The sequence below is a fragment of the Leptonychotes weddellii genome, chromosome 14 (genome assembly GCF_054177405.1).
Source record: "Leptonychotes weddellii isolate Sample4059 chromosome 14, ASM5417740v2, whole genome shotgun sequence".
NCBI lineage: Eukaryota > Metazoa > Chordata > Mammalia > Carnivora > Phocidae > Leptonychotes > Leptonychotes weddellii.
Genome location: NC_138382.1, coordinates 50,902,615 through 50,915,283, shown reverse-complemented (window position 1 = coordinate 50,915,283; position 12,669 = coordinate 50,902,615). Strand labels below are relative to the sequence as shown.

Genomic DNA, 12,669 nt, shown 5'->3' with positions numbered 1-12,669 from the left:
ATTCCCAAATCAGTTTCACTGGGCTAAAATCAAGGTGTTGGCAGGGCTGATTCCTTCTGGAGGCTCTGAGGGAGAATCCATTATTTGTCTCTTCTAACTTCTAGAGCCTGCTGGTATTCCTTGGTTCATGGCCACATCACTTCACATGTATCAGTTATCTAGTGCTGCATAACAAATTACCCCAAAACTTAGTGGCTTAAAACAATTACATTTATCAGGGCACCTGGATGGCTCAGTTGGTTAAGCGTCTGCCTTAGGCTCAGATCATGATCGAAGGGTCCTGGGATTGAGCCCCACGTGGGGTTCCCCACTCAGCAGGGAGTCTGCTTGCTCTCTCCCCCGACCCTCCCCCTGCTTGTGCTCTCTCTCTCTCAAATAAATAAATAAAATCTTCAAAAAAACCCAGTTATATTTATCATCTCACAGTTTCTCTGGCCCTCTTCTTCAGGATCACTTACAAGCCTGCAGTTGTCTCAAGGTTTGACTAAGAAGGATCCACTTCCTAGCTCACTCACTTGTTTGCTGGCAGGATTAGTTCTTTACTTATGGACTAAAGTCTAAGTTCCTCATAAGTTCCTTAGTTCCTTACTATCTGGGCCTCTCCATCCAGCATTTAAACATGGCCGTTTGCTTCATTAGAGTAAACAAGAGAGGGAGTGCTAGCAAGACAGAAGTCACAACCTTTTGTGACCTAATGAAAGGGACCCCCTATGATTTTTGCTGTATCCTGTTCATTAGAATCAAGCCACTAGGTCCAACCCACACTTACGGGGGCGGGTGGAAACTACACAGGCTGTGAATACTAGGCTAGGGGATCTTTAGGAGCCTTGTCAGAAGCTGCCATCACACTGTGCGACTATATGGAGCAGGTAGGAGGGACGGATGGAGCATGAGACACATGATGCCTGAGATAGCCATTGGTACTCCATCTGGAAGGTGAATATAGTAAGTTGCGGACAGAGGGCAAGGGCTTGGGTATTCAGGCTATCCATGGGCACCCTGGGTCTGAGCAACCTATAATATTGGGCCCAGATCTGGGTAGGTACTAGCCCTAAGCCCCTCTAGACCCAGGCTGAGTACCAAGGTGGGGGTTAACTTTCCTCCTCCTTGCTACCAAGCCACGTTCTTAGGTCTGCATACTGTGAACAATCACTGCAGGCAAGGCATAATGCCAGGCACAGCATTATACCAGGGCCAGTAATGCTCTGGGGTATCCATTCATTTGCAAAAATTCATAGTATAACTGCAAGAGCACCAGGTCACAAGTCTAGTGGGATCCACCCTACCTTCCCATGCCTTCTCTTTGGGCTTCAGTTCTTCATGCTATAAAAACAAGTGCAGTAAAACCTCCTGCATCTCACTCACTCGGGGGTTGCTTTGAGGGCTTTATGAAATAATGACACGGAAGGCCTTGGAAATAAACTATCACACTACAATTATCAAAAACTTTCACATTATGCACTCCCATCCTCATTTCATATTCAGGAGAGGGGGACTCAGACTCAACCAAATGTTATGCTAAAAAGACACAGGAGGCCATCTGATTGCTCCCAGCCACACACATCTACCCAGTGTATAGATGAGACTATTGAAGACAAGAGACTCGCCCAAGATCACACACAAAGTTGGTGGCTATGGATGGGTGAGGCCACGAGTCTTTTGACTTCTAGTGTAGTGCCTCTCTCAGAACCAGGAGCCTTATGATGCAAAGTGTTATCTCTTAGAAGCTGTGGTGCCTGACTGCCTGGCTTCAAACCCTGCTCCCCCTATTTTCTAGTTCGTAGTCAGTATCTACCAGGGGAGCTGTGGAGACTAGAAAGCACCAAACAGTGCCTGACACGGAGCTCACCGAATATGAGCCATTGTCATTGGTATTGGAGAAGGAAGGTAGTGTTGTGTCCATTTTATTGCTAGGGAAGATGAGGCTGAGACTTACCTAGGTGCTGGAGCCAGGACTTGAGCCGGAACTCTTCTGACAAAAGCAGGCAGCCTCTCAGAAAGCAGGAAAGTACCAAACGTTGGTAAGATTTGACTGTTATTAATAATACACCGTAGACTCCAGGTTCGTTTCATGCATGTGTGTATAATGTAAAGGGGGCATTGGAGGCAGCCCGGGTTTCCTGAGGATGAATTCAGGAGAAAATTTTCAAAATGAGACCTAAAAACCCCTTGCTAAGAAGCGAGGTTTCTGCCAGGACATCAAACTTACGGGGCCAGTCTACCTTGCAGTAATGTTTTGGGAAAGCTGTTTATGTTCATTGTAGTTTGGGATTTGGGTGGAAAGACTGTTTCAGGTCTGGGGTTTTGCTCTCCTATCGGCCCGGCTGCAGGCCCAGACGGGCCCCTGTTGGAAGGAAGTCAGCCCTCCTCCCCCCAAGGAGGAAGGGCCCTCCTGTCTGTGGTTGGGCAGCATTGTACTTGCTGGATTCCAGGCTGTCAGTCTCACGGCAGCACTCCCAGGACGCTTAGCCTGTAGATTGTTTTGTTAGGTTTCTCCTACAGTTAATTTGGAAATTACCCAGCTGCCCACAGCCTCTCCCAGGTGTTCTGTAAACTACGGGCCTGATCCTGCAGGCTGCGCCTTGGTGGGACCACTGGTGGCTGGAGCTGGGAGGGTACCATGTCTGTCTGCCATGGTAGGGCACATTCTAAGCAAGAGCCGGTCCCCTTCGTCTTTAGCACTAACCGTCCTACCTTGTAGAATCTGAAGCAACCAGATCCACACACTTCACAGACATTGTCTTTAAGCCGAACACACCCTGTAGAGATAAGCCAGGGGCGTGTGGAGGATCTACCCCACTCAGAGGCCCAGAGAGACAGGATTTCCCTGGAGCTCCAGTCAAAACCAACAGGCAAGTCTCCCGATTCCCACATCCCAGGAGGAAAAATCCTCAGACATCTGATTCATTTTGCTGTAGACGTGGCTTGAGTCTCTCCCATACAGAGGGTCACATGACCTTGAGCTTGTTTTCTCTTCTTGGACCTCAGTTGCCTCATCTGAAAAAATGCAGCTGAAACCTGCTGCTTCGTGGGGCAGTTGTGAGGATCCAAAGGGATAACGTGTGGAAGTGCTTGGTACACCCTGAACACAGCCACTCTTCCATAATGTCAGGGTTAGAAACAGTCAGCTCTGCCACTGCCCAGTCACTTGGAGCTGGGGAACGGCGATGGCATGAGAGAGCCTCGGACAGGGTCTAAGATGTTAGCTCACTGGGCAACCACAGAAAGTGACCTTCCTTCATCCTTGGTTTCTCCTTCTATAAAATGAGGATGGAACTAGACAACCTTTCAGCTGCAAGCTTATAAGAATAGCAAAGGAAATCTCAAAGGGAATAAACTGAGAATCAGTTTTTCCCCCTGACTCATAAGGGTCACCCTCTGTATCCGTTAGGATGCATCTGGCTGCAAGTAACAGAAAGCCCAAGGAAAAGCAGCTTAAACTTGGAGGACATTTGTTATCTCAATAGGCACCCAAAGCTATAATAACTCATTTCAGCATAGGTTCTTTCAGCAGCTCAGTAATGTCATCAGGCACGGAGGTTCTTCCCATCTTTCTGCTCCTCTGTCCTCAGCAGGTTAATTTGTTCTCATGGGCTGGCACCCTCCGGGTCCAAAGTGGTGACCGCACTTCCAGGCGTCACGTTCAAACAATAGTCTGAGAAAGAAAAGGACTGTTTCTCTTCCCTGTCTCTTTCTCAGAACAAAGAAATGTTCCTCAGAAGCCCTCAGTACACTTTTCTGGGTATCTCATTGGCTTGGAAAGTATCCTGTGGCCATTTCTAAGTAATTCCTGGCAAGAGTGATGGAATTATCACCATGGTTACTGTAGACAAATCCACACTGAACCCATGGGTACTCCAAGTAGTAAGACTTCCCTGAAAACACATGACCAACTGAAACCTGGACAAAATCAGAGTCTTATGAGCAAAGAAGGGGGAAGTTTGCTGGGTAGATGACTAGCTGTGTCTGGTACACTTTCTTGAATATGGCAGAAAGAAGGTGTACTGTTGTATTTCTCTCCAGAGTTTCTGCTGTGTGGTTGTTTTCAACATGTTCCACTTGACTGCTCGTATTAAACCTAATGTTCCCCTGGTGTAAGAGACCCTTCACAGGACTGCTCATGGACATGCCATGCTTCTGCTCTCAGCCCCTCCCTGGTCCTGAGGTCTGGACCTCTGTGAGAGAGTGAGCTGATCTGTGGCTGTTTGATCTGGGGCACACACTGGCTGCTGGCAGGGGAGTGTCTGAGGGGAGCAGTGGAGGGAGCAGGGAGCCCTGTCGGGAGGCTGGTACTATAATTGAGGAGAGAGAGGACAGAGGCTCCTACTGGGTTGGTGGCCTTAGAAGTCCTGAGGTAGCATGAGATTAAGAGGTAGTGGTCAGAACAAATTCATGATGATAGGAACACAGAGGGGTGTCTGGGGAACAGCAATGGGTGGGTTGGCTGGAGCCTAGAGGTGCAGGAAGGGTAGCTATTGGAGGAGAGGCTGGGAAAGGGGTTGGCATAGGTATCATGGAGGGTCCTGAGTGCCAGGTGAGGAGTTTGGGCTTTCTGCTGTGGACGTCAAGAGCCTTTTCCCAAAGGACTAAAGTTTGGCTTCAGGAAGTGAAGCTGGTGGTGGGGGCAGAATGGAGGGGAAGAGGCAGGAACGCCCATGCGGAGGCCCTGGCTGGCTGCTGGGGAGGGTAGAGGGAGAGTTAGGCCCTATGAGGCTGTGGTTCTCACACTTTATCTCGATTGCTGAGTGCCTCCGTGCCTGAAAAACCATGAGGCTTGGCTCTGCCCACACTCCTGGGAGAAGCCGCTCCAGGTTCTCAGATAGCAAGATAAGCTGGTGCTCTACACCAGGACTGAGATCCACCCTGATTCTGGCTTCCCAATCTCTTCCTCACCTTGGGAGGGGCTGACAGTTGATCCCTGGGCCTCCCAGCCTACGTGCTTCTGCACCTGGTTAACTCTGGGCTGAGCTGGAAATCTGAGCCTCAGCTCAGAAGAGGGGTTGTGGGCCTGGCAGAGGGGCTCAGGGAGCTCCGTAGGGAGCAGTCATCCTGTCCTGAGGTGGAGTAACAAAGGCCATTCCAGGAGCTCTGCAAAGGCCAGCTTTGGCCTCAGCTGGGGAGAGAAGATGCCAGAGAGAGGGCAGGGACAGACCAGACACCAAACTTGATAAAGGAACTCCTATCCTCCCTTGCCCTACCTGTCCGCACCATTTTTTCTTCAGTTCAGTTTTTGATTTAGTTCACTGCTCAGTTTAGGCTGAGAAGCACCAGCCACACTGCTTTCCCTCTAGGTAGTTCTAAGCTATGTATTTAACCCATGCCAACCCAGTTTACCAGTTCATCCAGTGGAGGCCCTAACAGTGGACTGCCGAGGTGCAGTCCACCCCAACCCCTAGCTCCCACCTTTGTCACACCCCCATCTGATTACTTCCATCTCCACATTGCCTTTTATTAAGATGATAATGAAATGCTATCCCCCTTGGGGGAGGCATAGGTTCTAGTCCTGCTTGGACACTTACAGCTCTGAGAGCTTGGGTAAGTCATGTGCTCTTTCTTTAGCTCTCTAGAAGCTCTACATACACTCACGGTATTCCTCTTATTGAGAACGCCTGTGAGCATTGAGGTGAGAGTCCTGGTTCTCCCATTGAGTTGGTATATGATCCTGGGCTCCATCCAGCCCCATTCTTCATGGGACATGCCCTCTGTCTGAACTGCTTTTCATCAGGGACATTTTTTCCTTAGTTACCAGGAGTCAGCTCTTCTCAGGAACAAAATGAGCATGGAAACCAAATTCTCCTGAAAGGTGTGTATTTGAGGCAGGACAGGATTCATTAGAGTGTCCAGGATCTTAGGCTGTCCAAGGGACACTTAGAAGCTCTACTAGAGGATCCCTTGGCCAGGACAGACTCAGAGATGGGGGCTCCTTCCTGCTGGCTGCTGTGTCCCAAGAAGAGAGCATTCTTTTTCTCCTAAACTCCCAACTACCCCCAGATTTGGGGCTGGAGCTGAGGGAACAGAGGCCAAGTTTATTCTATACTTGGGCAATGACTGCTGCTTAGGGAGGGTATAGAGACCAGAACCCAAGATCTCCAAAGTGCCTCAGCTAGGAGTCAGGAGCCTGGGTTCCTTCCCTGGCTCTGGCACCCCAGCTTTCAAGATGCTTTCAGGTATACCCTCATTGAATGCCATGTCACAGTTCACCCATAAGGCTGGGGACATGAGGTGAGACGCACTGTAGGGTTCTAGAGCTAGATTCCAAGACTCGGAAAGTACACCCCAGGGAGGAGATGAAGTGAGATGAAGTGCTGCACCCCCGCCTTCCCCCCTCGCAGCCCAGCCCTCTCCTCTGAGCAGCCAGAGCCTCAAAGTAGCCCTGTATCACTGGTTGGGGCTCTTGGTCAGAAACCTGACTCCTGGAAGTTACTCTGGGATCTGGAGGCTCCTGGAAGTTACTCTGGGGTCTCTGATTGCGACAACATAACACATTTTTCTCATTTCTCTAAATTTCTCCCTCTTTGCCTAGGGCATATGAATCACCTGAGGGTCTTGCTGAAATGCAGGTTCTGGTCCAAAGATCTCGGGTAGGGCCTGAGATTCTGCATTTGTAGTGAGCTCCCAGGGGATGTCCATGCAGCTGGTCTATGGCCCACACTTGCAGTTGCAAGTCTTCAGTCTCTTTTGTTAGACAACAAAAATGGGGGAGAAAAAAAAAGATGGGGAGCGCATCCTGGCCCTTGCATCGGGGATTCAAGTGACCCAGAAGTGACCCAAGTGACCCAGAACAGAGAAGTTCAAGAATGTGAGAGTAAAAGGGACCTGCCACCTAGTTTTGTAGATGGTAAAAATGAGGCCTACTCAGTGCAGGAAGGAACTTGTTCAAGATCTCACAGCCTTTCAGTGCAAAAGTTGATACTTAGGCCTCCTGTATAGGAAAAATAAAAAGGAAAACTAGAAGATACTCATTGAGGTGTTTGGTGTGCTTTTTCTGGGCAAACCATGGATTCCTTTGATTTTTTTCTTTCTAACTTGTTTTTTGTTTGTTTGTTTGTTTTTTCTTTTACAATGAAGATGTACCAATTTTTGTAATAAAAACATTTAATAAAAGAAAATTCTCACAAAGTTTTTAGTAAATGAGATTTTGTTTATGAACTGTGCTGGGTAAACTGTAACAATACATCAGCTTCATGTCATGGGTGTGTAATTCAGCTTAAACTATCCCGAATTTATTTCAACGATGTTACTCTTACTCCTCTGGGCACACGAATCACGGAGATGGGGAAGAAGGCCAAAGCCGGTTACCACCCACAACCACCGCTAGCAGCTTCCTGCTCCCCTTCGCCTCTGTGTCGGGACACTTCCCCCAAACACTGGCCGCGGGAATCTTTCCCCTTAAACTGGGGGAAAAGTTTCCCTAATCCGTTTTCGTAGTAAACGACCTCAGGCCAAGTCTGCTTTTGTTGCTGGTTTCCTAAGCTTAATTGCAAGCAAAGTTAATTTGAAAGAAAATAAATGTTACAGCTCTGGGGCGAATTCTAATGAGCCTTGGGCAATTAGGGAAGAACGCATCTAATTACCCACAGCCCAGGGGCGCCTGCACACGACGCTGGGAGTGCAGGGCCCAGAGAATGGCAAACGATTTTTCTAATTTCACAATAGGAAGAAGAAAAAGAGAAACGCACCTCCCGTTTCTGAGCCCCCAGATGGGGGAACAGGGAGGTTCTGTTGCACGGCTTGGGGATTCTTAGAGTTGGAATGTTCCAAGACGCTGCAGTGAAATGTTCTCAAGATCTAGAGTCCCGCGGACTGCAGGGTCTGCCCGCGACCCCATCTGCGCAGCGTCCGTTCCAGGCAGGCCGGGTGGCGCTCGAGCTTCGGTGTCCGAGGCCCACGAGAGGCGGAGAAGCGCTGACGCTCTGTCTTCAACCCCTTGATCCCAACCAACCCTTGCGCGTCTCCCAGTCTCTCCCGGCTGGCTCCGGCTGCACACACCCAGTTCCCTGCTCCCGGTGTCCTCCCCCATTATCGCCAAACCCTCTTCTCGGGCATAATCTCACCTGATGTCCTAGTTGACAAAGGGCGGAAGGGGGGAGAAGACGCATTCACTTTCCCACCCCATCTTTCTCGCTCCCGGAGCTATACCGCGACGCTCCAGGAGGCTTCGGGATATGGTGGCGCTTTAAAAATTAAAGCCTCTCCTCCCTCCTGTACCCAGCACTTTATAATTCACAAAGCGCTTTTCATCTCTCTTGTCTCCTTTAACTTAAGGAGGACTCTCTCAGGTGGGGGTCACAAATTCCCATTAACAAATTGGACAGTGGAGAAAAAGGGACTTAAGGTTAATGGCCAAAGCACTGGTCTTGGTAACTAAAAAAACAAAGGGTCAACTCCTGCACTAACTGGGCATATAGACCACCCTACCCCAGCCCAAATACCACAGCTGGGCTCTTGCCAGCCAAGGACAAAACTCCTGGGTGGAGGGCTCTCAATATTCTGGCTACTGCCAACTAGGCAAAGCATCTTGACTTCTGGGCTGGGAGAGCCAGACTGTCGAGCTGCACATGGAGGACCTTTGAATTTCATACCTGCGAGGGTCCATATGGAGATTAGAGAGGCCCAACACCTAGACTTTTGCAAGGTTCAGGCTGGAACCTGGACCCACTGGCAGCAAGGTCAGCGCTCCAGCTGCCTCCTGCCTCCAAATGGTCATTTACCATCACTGAAGTCAGGAAGGACCAGCATCTAGACCTGTAGAGTCCAATACAGTAGCCATCAGCCACAAACTGCTACTGAGCACTTGGCATGTGGCTAGTCCAAATTTAGATGAGCTGCAAGTGTAAATGCACTCCAGATTTGGGAGATTTAGTATAAAAAAAGTAAAATATCTCCACAATTTATATACTGATTATATGTTCAAGTGATAGTTTGGATATATCGGGTTAAATACAATATATTAATCTCAACTGTTTTTTTATTTTATTAATATGGCTACTGGAAAATTTTAAATTACACATGTAGTTTGCATTGCGTTTCTATTGGACAGTACTGATTTAGACAAATACCCGTCTGGACGGAATCACATTCACATGTCTTTGTGAACAAGATAGAGCAATTCCCAAAATTAAAAACAAAAATTACGAATGGTTTTCAGTCTTCTTTCTCACACAACCCCCACCCCTTCCCTAGCAAGTTAACTACACAGAAAGGGGCTGAGTTTCTCTTGCCAGAACTCACTTGATCAAAGATTTTTATTAAAACAGTTCGTCAGAACCCTCGGGTTTATCTGAAAGCTGCACACCGCGCCTCTGGAGTATTTAACACTGGAAATGTTCACTCCAGAATAAAAACTTACAAGATCTCTCAAGAGAACAGTGGGAAAGTGGTTGGACTTTCTCTGATTTTGGTCAGCTTGATGCTTACAAATGGATACAAAACAAAGTGAAAAATCCAGTTTCTTTCTAAAGCTTACTTCACTGACAGTCCCAATTATTTTTTCTCTTTCCTTTTCACAAGGCAGAGGGTGCCAGGGGTGGAAGAGCTAGCTCCACCAACTAAAAGCTGTCACCAAGGGGATTCCCTGAGTCCTGTGGTCTCTTTGAATTTTAGTTTGCCAATTTGGTCCAGGGTTGCTTAATGAAAAGAAACAGTGGCCAGTGGACAAATTTATTTTTACCTGCCTCATTGGAAAACCAAATTTATGACCTAGCAGTAACAGTTACCAAATGATCAGCACATTATGCTCAAAAGATTCAAGAAATTATAATATAATTGCTGCCTGGAACCAATCCAGAGACTTTAGGTTAGGCGCTTGCCATGAGCTCTGTTCTTGGGAATAGGGTTAGGCCCTGGGTGGCCCACCGATGCTGCCAAATATGCAGGGCGGCATCTAGGACGATGGGGCCCTTAAAGATCACATGGGAGTCGAATCCTGCAGCCCTCTTGTCTAACACATGGGGAAACGGGGAGTGTGGGCGATGAGACTAGGTCACACTAGAGCTGAGGCACTCACGGTCCAGCCTAAGAGCCAGGTCTGCAGTTCTCAGAGGCAGGGAAAACCAGCCCCAGGTCAAACGGAGCAGAGAGATTTCCCCCATTTTGTTTTGGTGTTTGTTAAAGGAGGGAGGCTACTTCTTTTGCAAACTCATTCTCCGCACCTTAAGGAAGGTGCTATTGGAGCCGTTTGTTGTAGTAACCTAATCAAAGGCACAAGAGGCAGAACCGTGTAAAAAGGCCAGAGTTTCTTCCAATTCAGGGAAGAGTGAAGGCGTGATTCCCCACAATGTGGATCCTAGACTCTGTGGGCACTACGCTGCGCCCCCATTATCGCCAAGGACCCTCCCCATGGAATGTCGGAAACGCATGTCCTTTGGAGCTTCGCCTTGAGGGTCCTTTGTCCCAGTCCGTGGGCCACCGCAGCCCCTCCCCACCTCCTCCCGCTTCCAAAGCGAACCGGGTGTGTATGTGGTGCACCGGTCCCTTCCACGTGGCTCTCAATCCTCTCTCCAGTTCTGTTCTCAGGTCTCGGGGAAACTCAGTTCATCTGGACAGCCGAGGTATCTAGGAATTTTCGACTGTATGCTGGGTTCACATGGCGGACACATATCGATCCACACCGCCAGGATAGGCAGTCGCGTGGCGAGCATGGTAGGTGCCTCCACTGCCCCCTCCGAGCTGCCCACCAGGATTATAGCAGGGCCCCAGAGCTCCGAACTGGCCGGGCGATGTGCGCCCATAGAAGTCCACTGCGGCTTCGACGCCCCCACTGCTGCCACCCGCGGAGGGCGACGCGGGCCCCGCCAACCGGCCAGCCGCCGCAAAGAGGGCACTGCCCGCCCCTTGCGGGTACGCGCCATCCGGGCCCGCGTAGGCGGCCGCATAGGCGGAGGGGTTGGCAGGTCGGGTCCCAGCGCAGCCGGCAGGCTGGTAGCCGGTGGAGGCGGCGGAAGCGCCGCCCGAGGCAAAGGCGCAGGAACCCGCGGGCCCCGACGGCGCGGGGCCCAGTTCAGGACTGAGCGGCCTCTCAGGCACCAGGCCGAAGACCCGGCACGGTCCTGGCGACGCAGCGGGGTAGTAGACCGGGGGCGGCGGGGCGAGCGACGGCGGGGCATAGCCTGCGTAGACGGCGCCCGGGTAAGGCGGGCGGGCAGCGGGCACCGCGCCCGGGAAGATGGCGGCGGCGGCGGCGGCGGCGGCGGCAGCGGCGGCGGCGGCGGCCGCGTCGTGCATGTAGGCTGGGTAAGTGGAGAGGTCCGAGCGCTTGAAGCGCTTGCGGCGGCGCAAGAAGCTGCCGCTCTCGAACATGTCCTCGGCGTTGGGGTCGAGCGCCCAGTAGTTGCCCTTGCCTGGGCGGCCGGCCTCGCGCGGGATCTTGAGGAAGCAGTCGTTTAGCGTCAGATTGTGGCGGATGCTGTTCTGCCACTTTTTGGGGTTGTCGCGGTAGAAGGGGAAACGCTCCGTAATGAACTTGTAGATGCCGCCCAGCGTGAGGCGGCGCTCCGGCGCGTGCGCGATGGCCATGGCAATGAGCGCAATGTAGCTGTAGGGTGGCTTTCCGCGCTGCAGGGGGCGCTTCCGCCGACGCCCGCCCGCGCCGCGACCCGCGGCCTCCGCCGGGACCCCGGGCCCAGCCTCACCGCGCTCCTCCTTCACGGCCGCCAGCGCCTCCGTCTGCGGCGGCGGCGGCCGGCTCTCAGCCGTCATGGCGCAGCCGTCCCGCGTCCCGGGGTGTCCCCGCCGCCCGCTGCTGTCGAGGGGCGGGAGCGGGCTTGGAAGGCCGTGGGGCTGGGCTGCAGGGCCAAGGGAGCGGGCGCTGGGCCCCACTGCGGAGAGCTCTGGGAGTCCTCGCGGGCTGGCACTCGGAGCACAGCTTCCCCAGCAGGGGTGCTCCGGAGGCTTGCTGCCCTCGGTTTCCGGGCTGGCTCAGTGCAGACAGAGGCTCAGGAGTGTCCCGCCCACCGACGGCTCTGCTCGTGTTCTGGAGCTCGAGGCCAGGCGCCGGCAGCGCTGTTGGGACCGGGACTAGGTCCCGGTCGCGGGCTGAAGGGCCCTTTGCGCGCTGGTGCCAGACGGTCGAGGAAGCGGTCCTGGGGCTGGGGCGCCCGCAGCTGGTCTGTGCTTCCCGCTGATCTGAGGCTAACCGTCGAGGTCGTGCGCCCAGAGGAGGCTCCGGGCCCGAAAGCCTGAAGCGAGGGCAGTTAGTACAGGCGTGGGGCACTCCGGTGGGGGCTGCCTAGGCTGCGCCTCTGCGGCCCAGCCTGCGGAGGGCAAGGAGGCGAGGTGCAGGAGTGGTGCGGGCCAGGCGGGTGGGCCGGCGACTGTTCCTCTCTTCAGCGTTGGCCTGCGGCCGCCGAAACCACAACTGAAACGCTCCCTAGCACACACCCGGACCGGCTCCTCCCTCCGCCGGCTTCTCCTCCTTAAAGGCGCCAGGAAGCTTGGGGCGGCGCCCCGTGCCCGCCCGCCCCCCGACTGCCCGCCCCCTGGGCCCGGGCTCACCTTCGCAGGTGGGAGCAGCTGTGGAGGCGCGGCGGGAGCTCCACAACGTAAGAGCGGGGAGGGCTCTCGGAGATCGCCGGGGCTGGCCTCCCCTGCGCGCCGACGGGGGTACTGAGGCCTGGAGAGGCCAGGGACTGACTCGGGAGACCTTGGCGCGGGAACTCAGCGCTTCTGGAC

The 12,669-nt window shown here is 52.6% G+C and overlaps 1 protein-coding gene across 1 annotated transcript; it reads right to left on the bottom strand.

Annotated features, from left to right (window-relative positions):
* Positions 1-9,076: 9,076 nt before the first annotated feature.
* On the bottom strand, positions 9,077-11,697 carry FOXE1 (forkhead box E1). Its single transcript, XM_081802640.1, has one exon. The coding sequence runs from the start codon at positions 11,695-11,697 to the stop codon at positions 10,582-10,584; it is 1,116 nt and encodes a 371-aa protein (XP_081658766.1). The 3' UTR covers positions 9,077-10,581.
* Between the last annotated feature and the right edge of the window lie 972 nt (positions 11,698-12,669).

Excerpts from the sequence above, each read along its gene's own strand:
- FOXE1 (XM_081802640.1), bottom strand. The coding sequence starts at position 11,697 with ATGACGGCTGAGAGCCGGCCGCCGCCGCCGCAGACGGAGGCGCTGGCG.